Below are 27,726 nucleotides of genomic sequence, written 5' to 3' on the forward strand. Positions count from 1 at the left end.
CTGTTACAGAACTGGAAAATTAAAAATAGAAGCAGAATCTATTAGAAGACTGAACAAATGTGACTCATTTTAATAGCTTTTCTAGACCTGAAGGAGGTATGGCTGTACTCTGAAGTCAAATACCCTTCTCATCTCGGTTCTGATGAATAACCTCATTTGGGAACCTGTGGAAGGACCTGTAACTTTGTGGTAATGAGCTTATGGATTTGCTAGCTACAGGCATTCATTAGCACACTGTTCTGCGCAGATGGTCTGCAATTTGTAGATTTTCCAGTTTATAAACAAATCTGCAAAAGCTGACCATCAAAGCCAATTAGAATTCACGCCAGACAGCAGGTTCCCCTTCCAGTAGCATCAGTCATTTTGGTTAGCCGGGGACAGAAGGTGTGGGACTGACGTATCTGTTGCTTCTCACATCTCTGCAGCATGGCAGTCAGCTGGGAACCTACCTTGAAAAGAATTGGGGTTTGTGGCATTGCTACCTTACCTGGTGACTCTGGGAGTAAATAAAGTGATTATTTTACACATCTGTTACAAGAGGCTCTAGATGAATATGAAATATATTACATTTCATACAGAAAGTAGACTTTAGTTCAATGTACTCTTTTCTCAACCTGCAATTAGCCGAAAATAACAAAACCAGAATGTCATCATCAAAGGTTCCATTAAGCATTTAAGACTTCTGTCTTTATTTCTGCATTCTCTTAAAGCTTTGATACAGTGCTGGGTTTTGCTATTGTTGTTTTCTCTTTTGGTCTGTTTTTGTCTCTCAAATATTATTAAACAATCTCCCTCACAAAAGTTTCCCACTCCTAGAAGCACCCTAGGAAATGTCACGGCTAGCATTCGCACTCGGCTCCTTTCCTTCCCCAGGCTAAGTGCCGTGACAGACACTGCCACCACGGCAGCAGATGGCCAGCCACCACTCCGGAGCAGCAGACAAATGACCTTACCAAATCCCCTAATGCCGAACTCTTCCCTTAATAATATCCGTTTGAATGTATTCACGCAGTTGTATTGCATTTCCCTTTGGTCTGAGTACGATGGGGTGTGATCAAGTCATCCACCTACTGCTATGGAGCTTCCCTTTTGGAGGGAACTGCAGTACTAATTGTCAGAGGGGATACAGGCACGTAATTTTGCATTTTGACTCTCATCAGATCAGGGCCTTTTGTGAGGCAGGAAGGCTCCACGTCCTGACTACTGTTACACTCACACTTTGGCACCTCGAGCTGTTTTTCCTCTAGATAACTGTTCCAGGAGGGAGTGCATCCTGCTATGTTCTTCACTGCGTGTAGGACTGTGAGGCATGGTGAATGAAAAATGTTTACATTAATGCAAAGCATTTAAAAGAATGATGTTCGCTATGAAGAGAGAACATTAAACAGACGGAACATAAATGTGAAAGCAATCAAAAGATGATTTGTAAATGAGGGCGTGCATTGCTTTTTGCTTCTTATCTGGAGGCTCGATGACACTGTGAATACTCTTTAATTCCAGCCTCCTCCTCACTAGAAGAAGATGACTGCTTCAACCTCAGCAGATGAATGTTTTCAAAGATGGAAAACTAAGATGAATTTAAAGGAAAAAATTATAAATTTGAAGCCAGCATGATGACAGAAGGTCGTTGTTATTTGCCATGGTGCGACCTTTGGAGAATTTCAGCACACACATACACAACCAACACACAAAACAACCAAGCAAAATAAAGGCAACAAAGAAACTCGCTGTATCTCCATATAAAATGAGGCATGTGGTCTGAGCTGCCAACTTGTCATCTCTGAAGAATAAACTCAAAACTCATTAGCATTTAACTTCACTTGCTTTATCATCAGTGGAGGTCATAAAGTTGCTTGTAACACACAAATACATTTCTATTTAAGAATTAGTCTGTCTGAAGATCTTAAGTGTTTTATCTTGAACTAGACCTAAAATGGCTGTCTATAACTGCAGTAAGTTTATAAAAAGAGATCTTTTTCCCCCTGAAATAAAATCTGCTCAGAATTAAAATACTGCCATCAATTTCTAACAAAGGCTAATCACGTAATGATCTACAAAAGAAATGCAGGGGCAGATATGGATTAACTCAGCTACTACGTATTGGGTGGCAGCAGATGAATTAGCGTAATCATAAATTTGTTCCAATTACAGAAAGCAATTATCAAAGACAAGCTTACAGCACTATCAAAATGAAATCAGCTAAATACACCATATCCTAGGTAGATTAAGATGAGAGTTAGCAAACTCTCTTTAATTATTTCTTTATTTCTTGGAAAATAAAGTTTATCCATCTCATCCATATTTCTGGCTACTGTATACAACATCAAAAACCCTGTCAGCTGCACCACAACTGCCATTTGAGTTGGTGTAGGTGATGGGAGTCTCTCTGTGCAACGTAAGTGATGTATGTACATCGTCCTTATTTCTACGTGTGTCCATGCAGATAATATGGACACACCTCTTCCATACAGCAAGTCCAAACGCTCTGGGGAATCACAGATATCCATGAGAATATTGGTGGAAGCAGGACCACAGCTGAGTTAAGAAACTGGAGGAAGGTGCTGGTGGAGGTTGCTCACTTCCTTCGAAACTCTGCCCATTTTAGGGGCTACAGTTGTGGCTCCTATGCCCCAAAACCTCAGCTGCTTTTGAGCCTGATGGCAATATCACTGGGAGCATTTTATTTCACTTTGACAGGCGCTTGTTAGGCCTTTGCACAGACATCACCTGTGAAATTCAGGGAGAAAATATGGCTAACTCCAGATGAGGAAGTAATGTTCTTGTGGCTAAGCTTCACAATTCCTTTGCCAAATTTGTACAACTTTTACAATTCCTGTAAAAAAATCCTGTAAGAAGACATCTTAAGAATATTCTTATTTACAGTAATAGAAATTACTTGGTGTTTTTGTTGTTGTTGTTGGTTTAATACCAAACTTAATATTTAAACCTTGAAGACAAGACAGTATGTCAGATAGCAGCTATAGGCCTTAAAAGATCTTACACCTTAAGGGTTCTTCATCAATTACTGTAATTTAAACATCCCAAGAGCTGGCTGGCTGCCCATGGCTATATTTGCTATTCTTTTCAGGGTATCTTGTCTGAGAATATAAAGAGTTTAACACCCAACAGGAGCAATACAACTCAGCGATCTTTTGGGCACCCATGATAATTTTATAGGTCAGAAGACAAAAGACCTTGGTATTACCGCTTTTAGATTATACTGTCCTGCCCTTTAAACACATCTGACTTTCTCATGTGGTCAATAACCTGAGTACACATATATCAGAGATAATATAGTTAGAATGTCAGCTTCTCTTGAAGAAAGAATCAATTGCTTTCCGTATGCAAGATAAACACTTCATGATTTTAAGATGGGAAAGGTCAACACCTGACTTATGGCAGCACAAATGTTTCTTATATAGTAGTCAAGTTTACAGATTTTAAATATTCTCTCTCAGATGGAGAAAACAGTAAATAGATCCTTAACCTTTCTTTATACATCCTTAGCCTTCCTTTAAGCCAATACCACTGTTCATCACATTCCTGAAAAACAGTTTTTGCATCTTTCGGATAAAAATGTTTTATCAGTCCTGGATCCGCTCGATATTTTACATGTAAGCACAGCAGACTGGCATTTAGAAAGTCTGGCACAGAATGCAATAAGTGAACAGGTACATTGCTGCTCATGAGATTGCAGGTAATTACACTAAACACAATTTTTGTCTCCACTATCTTATGTTTCCCTTGCACTGAGGCAGAAACTGTCTTTCCATGAACCAGACAAAACCTAATGTAACCTAATAATATACATTATCCAAAACCACTTTGAGTATGAAGCTGTTAAATATTTCTATTTATGTTAAAGTTGGATATAAAGAGCACAAAAAAGTGTGTTGGAGGGGCAGAAAATGATATAAGAGAAATGCATCTCTGTGCACAGACTATTTAAAGAAAATATAACAAAAAATAACCAGGAATGTAGGTGCCTTTTTATGTCTGTCCTTTGTCAGGAATGTTTGACAGATCTATCATCTGGTTTTGAAATAAACAATCCTCCCCCACAAACTTCAATAGGAAGGAATGAAGTTTGGACATGAAATTTTGAGCTAACAGAACTAAGCCATCCAAACTGACCAAAAGTCATTAAAGCAGGACTCAGAGACACTTCTCTGGATCTTTGTTCGTACTCTGCTGTAAGGACAACTGCTGAGCAGTGAACATACTCTTGAAGTTGATTCCAATACCATTTTTGCTGTGTCCTATTAAGGTACTTAAGCAATTCAGTATAAATAATATAGAAGGCATCTCCAAGTGAGCTCTTAGCTCCCTAAGAACAAAAGTAACACTGTCAATATATACAAAAGAACTAGGCAATACTCTTGTCTTCCCCTTGAAAATCCACCTTTTCATTAAAAAAGAAGGAAAAAAAGGCAGAGCTGAGAACTTCTAAAATCAAAATATCTAATGCCTATCTGAAAGCTTTTATTTAATTGGAGAATAAAACATGTGTGAAGGAAAGATAATTAAAATTCCTTTTAATAAAGAATGCTTGCAGTAGGTTCTCCTCCTCATGCAGGTATGGCAGGCTTCTGACACTTTCTCTACCGACTCTACAGCAAGCCTAGGGAGATTATATCACTAGGCTAACATTAGCTTTTGTGAATATTCCCCCCACAGTAATCAGTTCAGGCCTCAAGCTAGAAAAAATTCTTTCTACCTTATCATAGATTTAAGTCTCATATTCCCAAATCTTTAAAAGATTAAAGATTTATTATTTAAAAGATTAAAAGCCTTATTAAAAATGGCTTTGCAGTGACCTAGTGTTTTATGGAAGGAAGCAAGATACATTCCCTTCAAGACTGAGCTAGATCTAGCATGAAATTTGTATTTCTAGAAGTGCTAGTGTCTAGCTTGAGAAATCTTCCTTGCTGTTACAGTTAGAATGGAAGTATAGGTGGGGCAGGTGCTCCAATTACAATGACGAATTAAGACGGCAGCATATCTTTGTTACAGTTTTATTTTGCTTTCCACTCTAATACTCAGAACAAATACATACGAGAAGCCTCCCATCAGCGTAAGTCATTGTGGGAGATTAATAAAAAACAAAAGCCAGTTTGCTGGACCCAGACCATTCACATCTACCTTTGTGATCACATAGCTGTTTTATCAAAATGATCAAAAAACATTAATCTTCCTTGCAAGGAGCCTACTGCTAGCAACACAAAGGAAGCAGGTCAACTGTACCTGCTGCATTTTTAAAAATTAATCCACTGAGGGAATATTGTTACTGAATCGTTTAATCACAGTCATACTGTTCTGGTAACCATATTTTTCCTTCGTTAGATTGAATCTATAATCTCATTGCAAAAATCTGACACATTGATTAACTCATAAATCAGTTTGCATTCTTGTTGGCCATACTGTGGAAGCAGCACAGGAACATTCTCTTTGAAGAGATGCACTCGGTTGTTGCAAGGAAGCATTATTCTTTGTGTGCTTCAAATTCCCTACCAAAACCTGATATTGCTAAATAATCCAGAAGGGCAAAAAGGCTAATGTCGTAGGGGGAGGTGTGAGAAAAAAAGAATTTCATATCTGCTCTTGAATAGGTATAAGGGGAAAGATAACAGCTTTTATGTGCATCTCTATTTGTAATGCTGAAGAGGAAGGTGAGCAATAGGTTGACTCAGACATGCTATTTTAAAACACTGTTAGAAAGATACATTTGCTAAATGTACCATTGCTAATGGTATGTTGTCTGATGGGTAAAAATATAATCAGGTCCCCCAATACATTTATTTCTTATTGTTGGAGGAATAAATCCTAACATGAATTGGAATGCCATTCTTGTTTTAACCACCATGCAAAAATTATGAATGAATCGGCATTAATAAACCCCAAACTTTTACTTTGCTAGATGACACACAATCTAAGGATATATAGTAATTCACAGATCCTGTTTTAAAATTATTCTATAGAAAGTGTGTGTTTCTCAATATTGTGAAACATGATGGTCAGAAAGAAACGAAGCGCTAACACTCTGGTGCCACCAGTGACATTTTGTTTTTCAGTGCACAGACATTTGGAAAGTAATAATACGTGCAGTTGACACTGAAAAAACATTTTTAGATAAGATTATTGGAAATGTTGTTTACAGTGTTTTGCTAACACAGCATCCCAATAGGCAGTATCACATTTATACCAAGTTCTTGGAGATAAGAAAATCATCACAGAAAGCTTACAGTAATTGAAAACAAAGGGTACAAATAGAGAGATCTCTTCTCTTGCACTTTTATCTGCTTTTGATCAAGTATCACTGCATGTAATTAAAAAAAAAAAACACAACACAGTAGTATCCCTACCCTTGCTTCAGATTATTTTTCTCAGGAAAATTTAGAATAAAGGTCCCAGTCTTTGCAAACCGAATGCCAGCAGTATTGCTCAGATAGCATACTACTAGTAAGTGTGAATACGAGTCTGACTAGAACTGTAGTCTCTGTCACTTGCTTTCCAGAATCATACCTGAGATTAGTTGCACCTCTGAGCAAAATGGGTCTAAATTTAGGTGAAAAATATCACTGATGAGACTGAAATTACAGTATCAAATCAATATTAGGAACTACTAAGCCTATTAATCTTAAAATGAAATGAACGAATAAATAAATAAAAATGGAAAGTGAGTCAAACTAAACCAGAACCGACAGTTTGATTTTATAGATCATAATTTTTATATGATTCAGGAAAGAGCTTTCAGAATCAACACACAAAAAATGCATTCACTATGTCACTTACAAGGAAATAATTATTTTAGTACTAACCCTTCACAAAATTATTCTCTCCAGCAACTTCGGTTTTTTGTCGTATTTTTAAATGTGTAAAATTTAAACATAGCAAAACCAAGAATGTATGCCAAAATTTTAACTATGCAGAAATATTATCAAATGGCAGTATTCCTAAGTGGGAAATATTACAATCTACTTTTTGCTCACCATTTCTCTGCTCTGCTGTTTGTGCCTTCATCAGGGTTTTGCAGAGCACACGACGCTCTGCTTAGTTAGCGCTCCCTTCTCAACTCTACCCACATTTACAAAAACACAAACGAAGTAAGGTAGTGAAGAATCATTGCCCTTAGCCAGATCGCATTGTCATGGATTAAAAACTGAATGGATTTGGAGACAAAAACATGTTTTCATCTGTTATCAATGAATTCAACTTAACAGTAAAACCTGAGCAATGCAGATGAAACAGTGACCGTCTTTAACTACACTCAGAGATGTGACTGGAGTTGCTTCCCCCTCAGTGTAAATGGTGACAGCGCTCACATGCTTTTGGTGGATATTCGTATTCCCATCTTGCAGGCAGGTAATACTCACTGACCATTACACTCGGGGGAACTCTTAAAACTTCAGTTATTTATGTCTGAATCTAACTACTTACGCTGGACAGCTTCTCACTTCGCAATTTATCCTGAAGGAGGCTAACTTCAGCTCTGCAATTCACTATTAGTCAATTACTAAATTGTTACCTCTCCTATAGTCTCATTTGAGATAACTACAGATTACTTCATTTCCATTTGTTTTACTTTGATGTGTTAAAAAAAAAAAAGCAGTATTTTCGATAATTTCTCTACCAATACCTTGAGCTCGTTAACAAGTAAATTTATTCCAGTGACCGACCAGCCTGCATCCACGGTTCAGAAACAAGAGTGTTTGCTCTAGCATTCCGTAGTATCAGAATAAATGTTCCAAGACTACACACAATAAATTACTTCCCCTTGATTGGCTGTGTGGTCTCCTTATCTTGATTACCACAGCAACTTCTGTACTCATGTACATTACAGCAAACAAGGCTATAATTTTACTGTTCTCAAGAGTTACAGAGAATCACGAATACATAATGTTGTTCTTCTTTGTAAGTATTCAGATATGATAATTTCAAGAATGAAACTGTGAGATCTTACTAACAGAAACATCCATTTTATCCACTAGTGAATCATCCTTCTCTACACACAGAACAAAAAGTATTTAAACTCAAAATCTGTCTCTACATTTGAAGAAATACTGTTTTTAGTTCACAAATATGCAACACTTACGCTGTGTCACTAAATGCAGTTGAGCAGATTTGCAACAGGAATAGCTTACTGCTTTCTCTTGGAACATTGTTTGCAATTTAAAAATGTACAGATTTATGTTCAGAGAGGCAAAACATTCCCTAAACCTGTGATGTTTCAGCATTTCAGTTTCGTGGTACTTCAATGACATTTATTCCAGATTATAAAATAATCAGCACAAGTATATTGCATCAACAGAATCTGAAGAGAGAACCCTTGCTACCTCAAACATAAAAGGCATGATGTAAAAAGAAATGCAAATACAAAGTGCAATAACAAATGTGGCTGCTACTCTGAAGCTGTAAAACATCCCGATTTATGTAGCTACCAGGGGGTGTTTTCTCGCACCTGGCTGGATAGGTTGATTGTTTCAACTTAACCACAATCTTTTCACCTCTGAAAGAGCATAATATTTTTTTAAGAGCATAAAGAAAGAGCATAATTATTTTTCTAAAAAAGCTATGTAAAATATCCCTTTCTGGGGAAAAGGGGAAGGAATCCATCTATACGAGGGTAGACTTTTATCTTGGCAGCTTCTGTTTGTGTTGCTGAGTGGAGCTCCCAATGACTACAGTAGCACAGAACATCATATAATCACTAGGTTGTTCTGCTTTCCTTTGGTCTCATTGGGACATACATCAAGGTTAGTCCCACTGCATTGTAACTACACACATACATATATACACGTGTCTATACATAGAGAAAGGAAAAAAAATATGATTGCGTTATGACTACATTCCGTGTGATTCAGTGTGAGCTAGTGAGAAGATTCAGGAAATAGAATGGTTTGGAAATACTCAATTAGACTATGATTCGACAGGAATGGGAAAATCCTAAAAAAAAATGCAAAAAATCCTGAACATAAGGGCATGTACACATCTCCCTTGCTTGTGGAAGAAGACAGCTTAGAAGTGATCAACATATTTGGGGATTCCTTATTTTGAGAGGGAGACATGGAGAAGCTTAGATGTAAAACTAAAACCCAGTCGTACAGAAGTCACAGAAATAGAAAGGAAGAGCAAGAACAGCATCAAAGGCAGTTAACAGACTAAGAAAAAAACACTGTGAACACATGGGTAGCAACAGTTCAGCACAAGATACTCACTTTCTAGCAGATGATATTTGAATCCGCAGTGAAATGTAGTAGAAATGGAAAACACTTGACTCCACAGACATCTCGCCTGTTCCCTTCTCGCCTCCCCCTTCTTGGTTAGAGCACTAGTCACAATTGACAGTAAACCAGCTGCTCCTGTTATGACTTTGAGTGCAATTTACCAAAATGGGCCCTAACGTAAGAGGATCAAAAATGGCTAATGCAGTCTGTTTTATTTCACACAAGCTGTACCAAAACTGAATTTTGTCCTGGTGAGCAGCAGTGCTCTTCAGAACCTGTACCCAGCCTAGAACCAAGCCCTAGCAGGCTCTTACTTCCTACATTTATTTATTTTGCCTCAACTTAAATTGTACCGTGTATTCCTGACATTTTGAATGAATTTGGCAGGAAAGGAAAGGAAAAAGAAATCTAACAATACTAAAATAAGTTTTCTTTGGAGCTTTGAAGAGGTCTTACGTAATTCTTGTCTATGTGAGGCAAATAAACTGCCAGTCAGGGGGTAATATAGCCTTCTACCAAACAGATTTGATCCTTCTGCTCACAGACCTTTGCTTTCAGCATTAAAGTTCAGAAGTTTGAATCCCAGTGGAAGGGGAATAAAAGCAGCTGCACATGAAAGTGTTGTGTAGAAGTGCTATATGCTCCTCACGGACTCAGAAATACATCAGGTTTGCCATACTATAAAGGCGTAAGTATCAGGAGAAGATTGCCAAACATGCTGAAGATGTAACCTGTGGGCATCAGGGACAGAAAACAAACCAGACCCCTAGGCACACGCGCTGCCTAGCAAATAACTGCAGCATCGTTCCTCCTGCTGGCTGAACAGTGACCGGCACAGATGAAGCCTCCAACTGTGCTGTTCTGTCAAAATATGCACCAAAGTTTCCTAATCCTCACATAGGACTCTTTCACACAATTTTATCATTTATAATTCTAACATAACGATAAAGTCTCGTAACTTATCTTTTCATCTTCAAGCATTCAAACTGAGGACATTCTGGAAATAGTACCAGAAAAACACACACCACTGCAAACCGGTGTAGGTAAACAGAAAAGCCCAAAGCAGTGTCTTTATGAAAAGGAATTATCTATTCAGAGGAACTAGGAAGTTCTCTCACTATTTTCCCCTACATTTTAGCAATCCTGTTCAGAAGTCTTTTGCTTCAGCATTTCTATTTCATGACCCCTGCCTGCAGCTCCTGGGTGGGCTGACATACTTAGAACAAGACAAACCTCGGATGTGGAAAAAAAACACCATGTTTTCTCCTGGAGGAAAAAACAGTGCACAATTCACTTGCTTGCATGAAATCCAGTACATACACTCATTTTGGACAGCTGCGAGAGCCTTTGGAGACTGGCAGGCCTTCTATGATGAGCAACAACACTGAATACAGAAAAAATGCTCAGGTTCTCCCTGCAAGAAGCCTGTTAGAAATTCCTCTTGTGGCTCAAATACTCAAAAGCGTTATTTTATCTGCCCAAGTCACTTTGTTAACACTAGCGTTTAAAAACAATACAAGACGGTCAAAGTCTTAAAACACTTTTTTTTATATGCAGGGGCTCGGAAGCCAGCTCTGTGTGACTCACGCAGCACACCTGGCTGACCTTGTTTGCTCATTCAGGTATGCTTTAAGAAGGGTGTTTGTTTGCTAGTCAGCTGTCTGGAGTGGAAACAAGGACAAACATTAGAGATGAGGACAGGACAAACATTAGAAAAAAAAGTACTGAATTGACAGTGTGAGCTCCCTGTAACATTTCAAGAGCTTGCAATGTTCAAGAAGGAGTATCCAAAATAACACCCATTACAATGTTAAATAGCTTAGCAGCAAAATCTTTAAAAATGGGATCATAACAAAGCGTAAAGGAAAAATGCACACTCACCACTAACTCAGGCTGCACAACCAGATAACCCAATGTATACAGCTGGCTGTGTTGCCTCGAAATTTATACAGCTAACAAAAAAAGACTTGTATCTCTGTAATATATTTGAAAGGCTACCAGTTCTATGCAAAACCATGATCTTTTTTTATTCCCCACTTATACAGAATGACTGAAATCTAAGGCTTTTTATTTTAGCATATTGAGCAATAGCATTAAAGTGGCTCTTACAAGCACTGATAATCAGAAGCCTTTTTTGCTTTGAAAACTGTTCTTTGTTTGAACCTCTACAGAGTATGACTCCAGGCTCTGTACTCTGTGTATTACAATTGTTGTTGTAATACCTAATCCATGATCTAGGTTAAAGAATAATAATAATAAAAAAATATGTTCAGGGCATTGAAGATGAAGTGCTTCAGGGAAAAAAAAAAAAAAAAACACAAGAAAAAAACACCAGAAGGATAACATCGAAGCCTTTCCTCTCAAAGAGGCGGGATGATGAAGGGCAAGGAACGAATACCAGACTTGACCAAAGATGAAACAGCATATAAAATAAACCAAAATCTTGATTCTGTTTTTGTGTTGTTCAGGCTTGTGCGAAACACAGTCTAAGGCTTAAACAAAAGGCTTTAATTGAGCAGATGTTTTATAGAATAAAGTGGGCCTACATATTATTGTATAAGATTGTGATGTCCTGAACACAATCAGTCCAGACCAGCATGTCGTGTATTATCCACAATAACTGCACGTTTTTCAATCTCTATTGGATGTGAAAGCATGAAAAATGAAAAGGATGAAGCAGCTAAAAGCCTCAACTGAACAGGGCGCATTTTGCCTGTGTGTGTTTGCGTGCAACAGAGAATTTTAAAACGCAGAGCAAATAAAATTGGTGCAGACATTACTAGAATAATTAAACTGAGCAATTATGGGTAAGCTGCTGCATGGTTTCAGTAAAACAGAATCAACGTTTAGAGGTTGCTCTGTCTCATTTGGTAGGGTATGTTGAGAACTGATAAAAGGACATTAAAGGGAAGGTAGAGAATCTTCAATAGAATTTTACGTTCTAAGTGGGTTCAGAACTGCTTTGTCCACAGAAGCAGCCATTCGGTTTTATTTGCATAGTAACTGCTGCTTTAATCTGTGGCACTTTTTCACCACGTGTACAGCGTTGGATAGTGTCTAATAAAAGAATCTAAGTTTCTTTGGATTCTTGGAGGAGTAGCAGACAAAGAATAAAAGCAGTAACGATATGCATTCCTGGGAGAAATGTCTATTTTCCCCAGCTAAATGAGTAATTGCTCTTCACTTTGCAAGTGGTTCTGTAGTTAACAGAACCTTGTCTCCCCAAAGACAGTCTTAGACAACTGAGTCTAAAAACGATGATCTGTTCAAGGATTCACATGATGTGGCCTGACTCTGGAAATGTAGTAAGGGTAATTTGTAGTTATTAAGACAGGGAAAATAATAACAATAACAATAATAATAATAATAATAATAGTAATAATGTGTACAAAGTGATGCACAATGCAATTGCTCACCACCCGTTGACCGATGCCCAGCCTATCCCCGAGCAGCCGGCCCCCCCACCCCGGCTAGCCACCCCTATATATTGTTCAGCATGACGTCAGATGGTATGGAATACCCCTTTGGCCAGTTTGGGTCAGCTGTCCTGGGTCTGTCCCCTCCCAGCTCCTGCTGCACCCCCAGCCTGCTCGCTAGCAGGACAGAGCGAGAAGCTGAAAAGTCCTTGGCTTGGTGTAAGCATTGCTCTACAACAATTAAAACATCAGCATGTTATCAGCGCTCTTCTCATCCTAATCCAAAACATAGCACCCTGCCAGCTACTAGGAGGAAAATTAACTCTGTCCTACCTGAAACCAGGACAGATATCCACCCCTTATTCCATACCATTTATGTCATGCTCAGGTTACACTCTTTCCAATACCTTCTAATTAGTCACCATTTTCATCTATGATATATAGCAACCATGGTAGTGATGACATACAGTGTTATATGATAATTAACATACTACAATTCAACTCATGGGCTATTCTCACCCAGTATTAGGTCCCCTTGAGGTACACACCGAACCTCCCCATTCTTTTGCATTACCCACCAAGTGCATCCAGGTCCCTGGGCAAAAGCAATCCCACGAATGGGCTTGCCTTTTCCTGAGGCAGGAGTAGCCCAGACTGTCTTACCCAGCATGTTTCTTACGTGCACTACAGGAACTTTATCCCCTTCTACAGTGCGTAACAGGTTTGATTGGGCAGGTCCAGCTCGGTTGGCAGATCCTCTAGTATTGACTAACCAGGTGGCCTTTGCCAAATGTGTTTCCCAATTTTTGAATGTCCCAGCACCCATCGCTTTCAGTGTAGTCTTTAACAGTCCATTGTATCGTTCAACTTTCCCGGAGGCTGGTGCATGATAAGGGATGTGATACACCCACTCAATACCATGTTCTTTGGCCCAAGTGTCTATAAGGTTGTTTCGGAAATGAGTCCCATTGTCTGACTCAATTCTTTCTGGGGTGCCATGTCGCCATAGGACTTGCTTTTCAAGGCCCAGGATAGTGTTCCGGGCGGTGGCATGGGGCACAGGATATGTTTCCAGCCATCCGGTGGTTGCTTCCACCATTGTAAGTACGTGGCGCTTGCCGTTGCGGGTTTGGGGGAGTGTGATGTAATCAATCTGCCAGGCCTCTCCATATTTGTATTTCAGCCATCGTCCTCCATACCAGAGAGGCTTTGACCGTTTGGCTTGTTTAATTGCAGCACATGTTTCACAATCATGAATAACCTGTGCTATAGTGTCCATGGTCAGGTCCACCCCTCGGTCACGAGCCCATCTGTATGTTGCATCTCTACCTTGATGGCCTGAGGTGTCATGGGCCCATCGGGCTATAAATAATTCACCTTTATGTTGCCAGTCCAGGTCCACCTGAGCCACTTCAATCTTAGCAGCCTGATCCACCTGCTGGTTGTTTTGATGTTCTTCAGTAGCCCGATTCTTGGGCACATGAGCATCTACATGGCGTACCTTTACAACCAGGTTCTCTACCCGGGCAGCAATATCTTGCCACAATGCAGCAGCCCAGATGGGTTTGCCCCGGCGTTCCCAGTTGTTCTGCTTCCATTGCTGTAGCCACCCCCACAGGGCATTTGCTACCATCCATGAATCAGTGTAGAGATAGAGAACTGGCCACTTTTCTCGTTCAGCAATATCTAAGGCCAGCTGAACGGCTTTCACTTCTGCAAACTGACTCGATTCACCTTCTCCCTCAGCAGCTTCTGCAACTCGTCGTGTAGGACTCCATACAGCAGCTTTCCATCTCCGATGCTTTCCCACCATACGACAGGACCCATCAGTGAACAGGGCGTATTTCTTCTCATTTTCTGGTAGCTTGTTGTACAGTGGGGCTTCTTCAGCACGGACCACCTCCTCCTCTGCTGATATCCCAAAGTACTTGCCTTCTGGCCAGTCCATAATCACTTCCAGGATTCCTGGGCGACTGGGGTTTCCTATTCGAGCCCGCTGAGTAATCAGTGCAACCCACTTGCTCCATGTAGCATCAGTTGCATGATGTGTAGAGGGGACCCTTCCTTTGAACATCCAACCCAGTACCGGCAGTCGGGGTGCCAGGAGGAGCTGCGCTTCAGTACCGATCACTTCCGAAGCAGATCGAACTCCCTCATATGCTGCCAATATCTCCTTTTCGGTTGGAGTATAGCGGGCCTCAGATCCTCTGTATCCCCGACTCCAAAACCCCAGGGGTCGACCTCGAGTTTCCCCAGGTTCTTTCTGCCAGAGGCTCCAGGTGGGACCATTCTCCCCGGCTGCGGTGTAGAGCACATTCTTTACGTCTGGTCCTGTTCGGACTGGCCCAAGGGCTACTGCATGAACTATTTCCTGCTTAATTTGTTCAAAGGCTTGTCGTTGCTCAGGGCCCCATTCAAAAGCATTCTTCTTACGAGTTACTTGGTAGAGCGGGTTTACAATCAGACTGTAATTTGGAATATGCATTCTCCAAAACCCCACGACACCTAGGAAAGTTTGTGTTTCCTTTTTGCTAGTTGGTGGAGACATAGCTGTTATTTTGTTGATCACATCCATTGGGATTTGACGACGTCCATCTTGCCATTTTATTCCTAAAAACTGGATCTCTCGTGCAGGTCCTTTGACTTTATTTTGTTTTATGGCAAAACCGGCCTTCAGAAGGATTTGGACTATTTTCTTCCCTTTCTCGAAAACTTCCTCTGCCGTGTCACCCCACACAATGATGTCATCGATGTACTGCAGGTGTTCAGGAGCCTCCCCCTGCTCCAGCGCAGACTGGATCAGTCCATGGCAAATGGTAGGGCTATGTTTCCACCCCTGGGGCAGCCGATTCCACGTATATTGGACTCCCCTCCAAGTGAAAGCAAACTGTGGCCTGCACTCTGCTGCTAGAGGGATGGAGAAAAATGCATTAGCAATATCAATTGTGGCATACCACTTGGCTGCCTTTGATTCCAGTTCGTACTGGAGTTCTAGCATGTCCGGCACTGCAGCACTCAGTGGTGGCGTGACTTCGTTCAGGCCACGATAGTCCACTGTTAGTCTCCACTCACCATTAGACTTTCGCACTGGCCATATGGGACTATTAAAAGGTGAATGGGTCTTGCTGATCACTCCTTGGCTCTCCAGTTGACGAATTAGCTCGTGGATGGGAATCAGGGAGTCTCGGTTGGTGCGATATTGCCGCCGGTGCACAGTTGTGGTAGCGATTGGCACTTGCTGTTCTTCAACCCTCAGCAGCCCCACAACAGAAGGGTCCTCTGAGAGACCGGGCAAGGTAGACAACTGTTTAATGTCCTCTGTCTCTAAGGCAGCTATGCCAAAAGCCCAGCGGAACCCTTTTGGGTCCTTGAAATATCCTCTTCTAAGATAGTCTATGCCAAGGATGATGCTAAACCCTAGGCATACGTGCAACTAACCAACTGCTGAGAAACCGTCAGAAGGGCTGAAATGTTGAAACCTGCTTCTCATAACTAGCACCAAGAATTAAGAATTGCATAATTCCTTCATAATTCCAAAGAAAAAGGAATTTATTTCAACATTCTAAATGCAATTGTGTAATTTTGTCATGTCTAAGTTAACCACTAAATTTCTTACAATCCTAAAATTATGGGAAATTGTAAGAAAGTTGGCTGCAGTAGTTGCTTAAGTAAAACCAGTTTTTAAGAAGAGCTTGGTTTTAGATAAATAATCATTGAGACATATTGCACACACCGAGCTCAGTCTTCAAAGTGAAACAGATTTGATGTAAAATGAAACACACTTATTGTATTTGTAACTAATGTACCTTAAAAGTAAAGCAAATATTGATATTTCAGACACAAGACTTGAGATCTATAACAAACTCTATAAAATGCATGCTGTTCACATTTAGTAATCATACTCTGTTCTATATAACTAGAAACAAGATTCATTGAAGACTATAATTCACCAGCCTTTTTTGCCAGTGTTTTACTACAATACCATTATCCTGCCATATTACATTTTACAGTGTGTGTGCAAGTCCCATAAATACACGAGCCTATGCAAAGTAGGCAGTAATGACTCTCGCTGCTTTCAGAATACTTGCTGCTTTTGAATTTTATGTGAGTTTCATATTTTGTTGATGTGTTTGCAACGGGATATGTACTGCCCAGAAGAGAAATTATTTCACATTTTCATTAAAAGCTATAGCGGTAAATAAACCATCAGAACTCATGCAGATATTCACTGAAACATCTACAGCAGTCCATTAAGGTGTCAAAATCTGTGTTAAACATTTGTAAAAGTAGCTGGATGCAGCACATTTAAACCTTGAATATATAGATATGGGTATAAATGATCAAGATATTTTAGAGTATTCCACAAACCTCTGCAGAGCTCTCAAGACAAGTTTACACTCAACAATAATGGCTCAGTACAACAGCTGCCCTTTTATTACAAAAAAGTCTATTCAGACAGTAGATGTAGAAAGATCTGCAAGTTGCTACTAATGCTCAAATTATGAGCTATTCAGAGATTTAGTCTCAGGGAGTATTTATTTATAATAAAAGAGATTTAGAATAAATCTTAAGGTCAACTTCTGCTCAGATTTACTTCAATATAGAGTTCCCTATCAGGTATTTCTAGCTGGGACTTGGCTCCCCTGAGCTAATACCATTTTCAGCACAAAGCTGCAGGTCTCACACTTGGCAGCAGCAGCACTGTAGCACTGCTTTAGCAAAGGTGAGCAGAATCCAGTAAGCTAAAGGTTTTTAGTTTTGTTTTTATTTATTTGAAAGCCTGAGGGTTAGAAACAGTAATCTCTAATATCACGGTTTATATGTCTCTTCGATACAAAGGCCTGACATTTCTAAGAAACAGTATAAATCTGCAGTAACTACAAAAGATGATAGAATTTATTAAATCCACCACAGGCCAACTGCGTGTACTTCAGTGGCAGTTTCCAAAAGGTGTTGCACTTGAGCGTGAACAGGAGGATCAGTTTTATGCCCATCTTCAAATTCAGTCATACTAAATTCACATCAAGCACAGGTCTCAAGGACACAATGGAAACTCCTGATGGTTAATTTCAATACAGAATATGAAAGTTTGCTATCCAATTAAAGAACCATAAAGAACCACCTGATTAGCAAGCTCACTGAATTAAACAGGAACAACCTACGACAGCCTGAGTAATGTAGGGCCCTTCTGTCACTGACGGAAGATTCATTACTAGTGTGCCCCCAATGTATCACAACACCTGTCCAAAATATCAAAAGGATTTTAAAACCAGTTATCTAAAAATTTACTAGCTAAAAAAGCAAGCACTTTTTTTGCTCCCATATCCAAAATTATTGTGAAATAATTTTTTTTTTTTTTTTTTTTTTACTCTCTGAAGCACTGATAGCATAAAACATACAGAACAACATACAGAACAGAGATGAGCCTACACTTAATCAAACGCATACTGACCAAGTCTTTTCCAGGCTACAGTTCAAGACTGGGTTGGCAACAGTCACAAAGTACAACGTCATGACTATCAAGAACCAGACAGTTTGAAGGAATTACCGTCAATGAACTAGGGAGGATGCTATAATTTATTCTGTTTGCTGACTGTTGCAAACCACCAGGATCTATTAGATTGATTCCAAACGCTGCACCCAAACTGGTGCAGAACTGCACAAAAGGACAGAATCAAGTTGTCCACATTCTTCATTGTTTCACTTTTCAAGTAAATGAACGCATCACTGAGAGGCTCTGACTCTAGTGCTCAGTATGTTCTTAAAATTAGTAAAAAGAAAAATATCCTTTGGCAAGAGAACAAGAAAACACTAATGCATGACTAGGGTTACCAACCTGCCAGCTTTATGGATATGAAATCTTACCAAAGTTGCTTTAATACAGTTAAGGTAATAGGTATGATCAGCACTATATCATGTTAATAGCATGACTGTAATACAGAGAAAATAGCACTACAACAATGAATTTCTTGAGGACGAGGGGTTAATACCCATTAAAGAAACTTGCAGCTTGCACCTCTGTTGCTTTGCACTCTGTGTATCGATTTAAAGCTCAGGTTTGTAAAAACAGAACAATGGGGTTTAGGGCCTCAGATGTATTTGACTCCTTTAAATTTGTGGACATACATGCAAAGGGTTACAGATTTTCTCTTAAGGAATGTGGCAACATCTCAAAGTTGCATTACTGGACTGTAAATGACATCAAGTGCAAAATCCCACTTTACCTTCCTAGTCCTCCATACTGAACCTGTCGAATGTTGTTTTAGCCCCCAAGGGGCCAGCTGTATGCTGGAGGGGAACAAAAGGAAAAAGACCTCAAAGAGTATACGCTTTAAAGAAGAATTATTTAAGCTGAGAAGGAGGAGAAAGTATTGAACAGAATGAAGAAGAGACTGAAAATGCTAACGCTCAATATACAGAAAGAGCAGCAACCACGTCAAATGCAGCAAAAGGATCTATCTAAAAAAGACTAAAAGTAAAGGTTAGCTGAGCAGATAGGGAAAGAATATGTCAGGAAATTCACTTGAGAAGATGTATAGGAGAGGAAACAAAAGGCCTTATTATATGCTGCACTCTATAAAACGGACCACTGCTTAAAAACCACTGGAATTACATGAACAGAAAGCAAAATCAGTGTGCACCACTTGTTGACAGAACCACACGTACGGTTCTGGCTTTCAGCATATTGCTATTTGAGAGAACCCAAGATGGACTGCAGAACTGTCTCCTGATAAACCTTTTTCCAGGATTGAGATGAATGAAGAGAAAATACTTGAGAACTTGGGGAAGGGGGAAAAGAAATGAAAAATCAGGATAGATGAATGAACTCCATTAGGCACTACATAACACCTTCTCTCTTTTAAAATGGGCTTTCCCTTCTTTTATTATTAGGTTTTCCTCTCTTCTGCTTCATTCCTTTCTCCCTCTTTCTTTGAAAACAATATCCTAGCTAAGTTATTTAGAGGCTGCTGGCTGACAGGTGCTAAATGATTCCTTCTTTTCCAAAACCCAGCATGTTGAGGCTGTCAATCTTCCTAGACATTGCAGACTATCTCTGGAATACTTGAACTCTACTGTCATTGCATCTCATGTATAATTTCTCCATTTCTTGCATTCATTTCAATTGTCTCAGGGGTAAGGAGTCATCTTAATGCCAGTTCTGTTGCTGTTCACACTTGAAGCATCTGTTTTGCCAACATCACCTTGCAATTAGTGCCTTCCTGCACACCCATTAATTTCTTGCTTTCTTGTGAGTTTACAATTATCAGAGGGGCAAGCAGAGTAGGCATGAGTGTGAAAATGCCCAAAGTTCACACTTTGTCAGCCCTGCACGTCAAATCTACTGACTTTGAAGTTAGTCAGGCTCAGGGTGGGGAAGCAGCATTATCTGGTAACAGATACAGTCACACTCAGGAATTCAGAAGTTACTGGTCAGCAGACAAGCTGAGCAACACAGCCCGCACTTACTTTGGACTGACACAACATGGCCAGGCCAAACCCCTCGTGGTTTTTCTATTGCTTTTGCAACCAAATTTGAGGCTTATTGTAACTTCAGTTTTCCGCTTAAACCTTTCGCTTGCATTTTTAACCTAAGCTACACCTCATTTGCTCTAGTTAGTCTTTGTTTCACGTTTCCAAGGCTGAACCATAGCCACTTCCAAGCTACACACAGGACTTGAGAGTCTTTGCTACAGCTGAATGCAGAGAGTATTTTATGCGAAGCTGTAAGCTAAGGACACGCTCTAAAAATCATCTGAAACCAGTACAATACTTCCTTGGTGTGAGACAAGGGAGTGCAGCATGAATAACTGCTGGGTGTTCCTAGGAATAGTGCAAAGTAGTAAAATTAACGTTCACAACAATAAGTGCAAAACCACACATACAGAGAATAAAGCACTGTGCACCAGATAAAACATAAAACATACACAAGTATGATGAGCACGTTACTGTAATAATGATGCATTTTTAATAGCTGCAGAGGCGGGTCATACATAGGGCTGACTCTAGGGGAAGAGCCTGTGAATATATCTTTTATATTTTAGGCACAAACCGGTGGGCTCTGAGCTCACGGAGCCTGGCAGGGAGCCATGCACTTACCCAAGGTGCCGCAGTGACTGAACAGACACGTATCTCGGCTAGGATAAGCTGCTCTGCACCATGCCCAGGATCTGACTGGTAAGCTGCAGTAAAGCTTTCTAACAGCAGAAGTTTGTGCGTGAAGGGAGGAAGAAGCAGAAGGAAGACTACCAGTCAGTCAGACCGGCAGTTAATGCAGCTTAAAGAAACACATCGTGTATTAATAGCAGTATCAAATACACCCTTCTTAAAAACGTCTTTTTAATATAGAGAAGCCCTTCTTCCTGGATTACTGATGATTTTTTCCCCACAAATGTTCCCAAATCAACAAGTCACATATAATGAACGAGGCTGGCCTTGTAAAGAGATGCAGACAGTCAACAGCAGCAAGGCTGACTGAAGATGTCACTCTGGCAAACTCAATATTCAACTCCACATTTTCAGAGAGGAGAACTCAGCCTCCCTTCCCTCTGATTTTCATCATTCCAATGAAAACCAAAATAGTTCCTCTCATATCTGTGGAGCGAAACAGTCTCAGCAAGACGAGAATCAGGCCTGGAGATCTGAGCCCAAGGTACCCACCTGGCAGCCTAACAAAAACCACCAGCAGACATGGATTCATCAGAGAGTTTATCCAGCTCCTGTACTATACCACAACTGCCTTACTGCATACACTCTGAGCTAAATGAAGCCCCTATTGCACACAATTAATAAACATATCTATGGGGAGAATCTGTTGTAGGGATTGGAAGCCAGAACTGTCTCTTCTCTAGGCCAACTCCGCATCAATTGTGAAGGAAATGGCTCTGGTCCCATTACGCCCGTGCCAGCAGAGATTCTGTTATATTTAAATCAACATTTGCCGCAGCAGGGGATTATCAGATGCTCTACTTAAAATGACAGATTTTCTTTTTTGTTTTGATGTTTAACTCATAAAAAAATGAATTTATTTGGGTTGGGTGCTGATGCCTGCAAGCACAGCTGCTCACCAGCTCTGTTTTGCTTGCCATGCAAATGCACAAGAAGAAGATTTAAAACCCTTTTACAATATGACTAGTGTCAGGATTTGCGTTTTCTTATTCTCTTACTGCTGTGGCAATGCACACAGAATGTTCCCCACACTCAGCAACCTCCCAAAGCAAAGATCTGCAGAATTTTCTTACGTTCCTCTCTTTGCAGGAGCAAACTTTGGAGATGAGAAACCTGAAAAAGGCAGCAGAGGCAGGAATACAGGGCAGAACACAGGGTGGTTGAAGGCAGCTCAATCCTGGCCCTGCACACAAGCTGAAAGGCAGCACACTAGGAGCAGATCAGCGGAGCTCCACAGAGCACGGTTTGTGGATGTGATACTGCCACATTTAGAGGCAGGTGCCTATCCTGCCCGTTCTTACTGCTGCAGAATAAAAAATGGTTCAGTACTTTGCTAATGCTATCTGAACTATTTGAAAGGGTAAAACAATACCTCAGGTACTCAATTCTCTTAGCTGCTGCTGCCACATGAGGATTTATTAGTAGTAAAAATCAGGAACGTTTAATAGCATTTCATGCACAAGAGATTGACTTTGGGTCTATGAAGACCGTAATCAAATTCTTGGAAAGAAGATGCAGATTTAGAGAGATGCTTCTTCTATGTCTCTTACTTAAGACCCAGCTGACACAAGCTACTAAAATTTGCTGCTAAATGAGTCAAGACAGTACAGCGCATTTCAAAGCAGCATTAAAATCAGCGCTTGCCTCAGCAGGATTTGGTGCTCTTGATTCATGCCTGTATAAAATTAACACTGAATTAGAATACCGCAGTTCTTTATTTGTAATCCTCCTTGATTGTTTGCTTTCACTAATATGTTATTCAGCTTAAAGACTATTTACTAAAAGTGAACTGTGTGAGCATGCAGAGCATTGACAATGGTACATTAGCTTCCATTATTTGTAAATTAATTTATACGAGTCAAATTTTAAGCCATATACAGTTTGGATACTTTAAAACTATGGATCCAAACCTTTAATCCATATTCTCCTAACTGCTTTTATATATGCTGTGTGCAGAAGTTAATACAAATAAGCAAATTTAATCCAGATATTTTCATTGCTACTGATGACGAGCTATTGAAGCCTTATTCATTTTGGAACAGAAATGGAAATTTCTCCCATTAAAACCAAACGTGGAACTCTCTCTGGAGAACCTCTTTGTGACGTTTGGTCTTGATCACTCTATGATCACCCAGTCATCCCTGACATCTCACCCCCAAAATAAAGAAAAACAAAGACTAGCACTAAGAGGCACCACTGGCAGAGATGCTGACTGTTATGACATCTCAGGAATTCTCAGATGTGGACCCCTAACGCTGCTGCTCAAACACTTTTTCTTGCACAAAAGCACAGTAAGGGGTTGCCACTGGTGGCACATAATGGCATAAATACAGCTGGGGAATGCAGGCAGTACCAAGTACCTCTGCCCACTAAGAACTATGCTGAGATCCACTAACTCAGATTTAAAAAAGGAAATATCAGTTATGGTTAAAGTCACTGAGGTAAAAATATTTGAGGAATGACTAGCAATGCAGACAGGAATAGTGGGAAAGAACAGCTCTCTTCCCAGTGCTTCCTAGGAAACTGTCAGCTGTCACCACCGATGCCCCCGCTTTCCATTTCTTATAGGACTAATGACTTAAGATTGTTAGGATTAAGCTATGGTGTAGGAGATCTGTATAAAGAACATTTACTTTTAATATTTCTGTCGCTAGGTTTAACAAGTCTTCAACACCTTTAAGCTGCAGAAAAACAATTCCAGAGATGAAGATTTATATTGTTGATAATGGGGCAGGCTCACATAAATAATTGAGCTGAACTTGAATTTCATTCCAGTTGTAAAGGAGCTGCCTCTTATTGAACTGCATTGTGTGATTAGAGGTTTGACTACATCATTCATTCATAGCCATTGTCAGAAATAAATCGCTAGATTAACTTGTGACTATGGCAAGCACAGGAAATGTGTGCTCTTTGGGAAAATAATGTTCCTGCACTTCTGCACTTGATGGAATAGAATAATCAGAATCTTCTCTAAGGGATTCAGACAGATATTGGTGACACAAATGGGGCATGAATCTCCTATCCATTCTGGTTTCAGTTTGCATTTCCAGGTCCATGCAGAGTACGGATTAAAAAAAACAAAACAACCAAAAAAAGAATGCCACAGTTAGCATCTATTTTGCATCTAATGAAACAAGCACAAGCTTCACCTATCATTACTTTCAAGCCTTATGTTTTAATCTAGGGCTTCATCCAAACTCTAAAGAAATAAATTCTTGTTTAAAAGACATTGATTTATTGCCAGCCCTAGGTTTTGCCATGTTCTACACATCTTGGTACCCACATACACAGACATAACAATTATTGAGCAACACTTACGCGCTATCTCAGTTATTTCTCATCCACTTATTTAAGAGGTCAGGTCTTCCTTAACTTGAACATACCAGAAGAGTTTATAACCTTGAGCTTACTGCCACAAATTATAATCATTATTTATTTGAGTCTGATACTCACTTTCTAAAGTCACTGAATTATTTTCAGTAGACTGTTTACCTTGATAAGCATAGAATTAGCCTTGCATGCTGAACCTTTATGTGAAATTTTAGTGTCCACAACAGTTATGACCTGTTAAGATTTACAGGCTTTATTAGCAGCAATAACAATTTTACAATCAACATCAGTAAATCAGGGTTTACTGAGAACTCTACAATTTTTATCTGTAGAAAACAATTAAAATGTCAGTTTTTCATTCAATGCAATTCTTAACTTTCATAAAAGACAGATATTTTATTTGATTGTTGACTGTAAAGCAGGTAATTCTAAAATTATCTTCCCAATTCCCAATAATTCCCAAGTGGTTGAATTCCAACAAGGGTAGCCCTGCTTGGCTATTTAACTATGCAGAAGTTAAAAACCAGCCAAATGCATGCAATCAATTCAGCAAACCACGTTAGTTAGAAGTGTACCTATTTACTCAATAGGTCATAATTTGTTTCTTTGGGTCTCAAAGAAAACACATGGAATTTAAATAGTTTTTCATTTGAAAACTTTTTGCTCACCTTTAAACACTGTATTTTTGAACGAGTAACAAAAACATGAAGTGTTTTTTACTTACTCTGTAAAGTGTTTACTTACACTGTAACCAATATTAAGCCATGAAAACCACATGGTACCTGAGCCCTTTTTGCTTCTCTCCCCATTTCCCACCAGTCCAGGAGGCACCAGTAAGACACAGAAAGCCTCACCTCAGCTGCGGGGACTCCCTCAGGTGGCCGGCAGTGGAGAACGATCATCCCTTCGATAGGAACCTCCTTCCCTTGCGGGTCTTGCTCAAAGTTTTTCCGTAAATCTGCAGAGAGTTTAATGCAATAATTCATTATACCTTCAGTGCAACTTTACCTGGGTAAATAGAGTTCAAATGCTGAGATACAGGTATTCCAAAAGCCATTCTTCCCCAAACAATACTGTGTACGCTACAGAAGTAACTACACTGCCTTGCATATTCTTAAGGATGTGTGTAAAGCAATGGACAACTGACAGGTACAATTCTTCTGCAGATGAAGAGAGGTAGAGAGATACTACATCTATAGCTGAGTTTCCTTTTCTCCATCTTTAAGAAAGTGGGTGACTACAGGTACTGTTGGAGGGTGTTGTTTGCACCAACAGAACGAATCTGAGGCTGGGTGAATTATTTTCTTAGTGCATGCTACCTTAGATCAGTGCCAGGGTATTTTGTAAAATGTTCTAACCTGTACGTTTGTTTAGATTGCCTGCGTACTGCGAACTGGAGGGAAGGATGGGAAAAGAATTAGATCAATCTATCCAGTACCAAAAGAAAAAAAAAAGGATCTGATTGCTGGAGGGAGGCTGTGCAATCTAGCATAAACGAAAAAATAGTGCACACGAACTTGAGGTTTGCCTAGGATTCCAACAGATTTGCTTTAGAACATGTACCCTGGGCAGTATTCCAGCATGACGTTATCCAGGAATATTGATTTACTTTCCATTTTGATGATAAAAATCATGCGGGACCCCTGCCCATGCCTAGATTGAACTCAATTTTTCTATCTTATGGTGGGGACAGAAATTTAGTAGATACTATAATATTTATTGGTTTGGTCCTCCTTAAACCAAATTACATGTGAACAACTCTTGGTATTATTTCCATAAGCAGAGCAAGGACTGCAAAGGTGAGGACATAATAAGCAAAGTGGAGGTCTACGTGCCTAAATGACTCCCACCTCTGGCCTAGAATCCAGGCACAAGACCAGTATCAGAGCATTTTGCTTTATGGGAGGTTGGGAAACGACAGAGAAAGCTAGTGAGGTATTACATTCAACACTTCAACAAAAAACCCCGAAAAAACATTTTTTTCCAAACTTTCTCCCCATGGAGAAACCCAGATTTTCTTTTCTTTAAGGAAAAACACTAGCAAAGCAGAACCTATACATTTAGATGAGAACAACCAGCCCCATGGCTGCATTATCAGCAAAGTAAGGTGAGAGAAGGTTCACAGGGCCAGCAAACGCTACCATCTCTGCATGCCAATTTCCCAGAATCAGATGCATGCTCTGGACACATTCCAAACCGGCCGACGACAAGACTGCTTCAGTTCAGAAACTGATTTACCCCGATACCATGGCCAAGCCCATAATTAAGGATAAGAAAACAGGCCTATTGTCTGAGTCACACTGATGTGACCACAGGACTTCTGTGTGCAAGTGTCTGGGTAAATCACAACAGACATCAAGAAAACCTGTATCTAATGACATTGACCTGACCCAGGTATGCCCATGATTATGTGAAGTTTTGCTTGTAGTGAAAGGGAAGCGTAACAGAAGGAATATTACTTACAACATGTGCTTTGAGAGTTAGGATGTTTCCATTAGACATACTCATTTTCTTCAAACAGTGTCTCAAATTCCACAGTGTGGATTTACTGATTTAATTTTCTCCATTGCTTACACTTCATGAAATACAGCCCCTTAAACAGCAGAGGCTCTGAATCAGTTACACTTTATTATATTTTATAAAATACATTAAGACTTATTTTAGCAAGCCAGCCAGTCACTAGAGAAAAGATTCATGTAGTGCATGTATTCTCCTTTTTATGATTCTTTGTTAATGATGATTTTTTCACACAGATAACCAATCTTTTTTTCAGTATGCTATTTAAAAACTCATTCATTAACACTTCAGATGCAGTTGTGCCTACAAATGTCTTTATTAGGATGAAAAATGGAGTATGATCCATCTTCTCGCTTTCTCTGCATTCTGCACTACCAGAAAGACATACTTACCTGCTTTTTCTGAGAAATATAAAGTGCTGTAATGCTTTGGACTCAACTCACAATTTAGAACCTCAAGGCTATACGTTCAAAAAAAAAAAAAAAGAAAGAAAAAAGGAAAGAAGTCGACACTACACATCGCAGTGACAGGTGCTGTGAAAAATCTCTGAAATGGTTACAAGTTCCGTATGCTATCACAAATTAGATCTGCACATTCTCATCTCTAGCCCTCTACAGGGCATTCTCTAGGTCAGAAATCCGTGCACCAAATTAAGTAGCTGTGTTGTTCACCACAGACGAGGTGGCACAGGTCCATGAAAGGGTGAGCTCTGAAAACTCATGGAGGGGAGTTGTTACAGACATCTACTGGCAGCTATTCATTTGCTCTGTCTGGAGTACTAAAAAGTGCCTGCATCTTCGCACTCGAGAACTGCTTTTCTCTTCATAAAAAAACATGGCTGCAAGGAAAAGTAGCAGAGCAAATGGCCAGCAGAGGAACACCATGCTTGGATGCAACATTCAGCCCCAGTCAGTATGACATTACATAGAGCAGAAATGAAGAGCGCTCTCTGGAGTGCCTGCTAGGCTAATGCGATATCTGCAGTTACGGGTGGCAGCTGGGGGTGTAGCTTGCAGAAGAACTGGTACCACAGCAATGGGTTCGAAAGTCCCAACACATGGCTCCTCCTGCTT

At 39.9% G+C, this 27,726-nt stretch overlaps 1 protein-coding gene across 1 annotated transcript in view; it reads right to left on the minus strand.

Annotated features, from left to right (window-relative positions):
* Positions 1–27,726, minus strand: part of UNC5D (unc-5 netrin receptor D) — a 296,261-nt gene that overhangs the window by 32,577 nt on the left and 235,958 nt on the right. The window contains exon 13 of the mRNA XM_035562690.2: positions 24,991–25,094. Coding sequence (XP_035418583.2) covers positions 24,991–25,094 — 104 coding nt within the window. The remainder of the gene's footprint in view (positions 1–24,990; positions 25,095–27,726) is intronic.

The sequence above is a fragment of the Cygnus atratus genome, chromosome 27 (genome assembly GCF_013377495.2).
Source record: "Cygnus atratus isolate AKBS03 ecotype Queensland, Australia chromosome 27, CAtr_DNAZoo_HiC_assembly, whole genome shotgun sequence".
In the NCBI taxonomy this organism is placed as follows: Eukaryota; Metazoa; Chordata; class Aves; order Anseriformes; family Anatidae; genus Cygnus; species Cygnus atratus.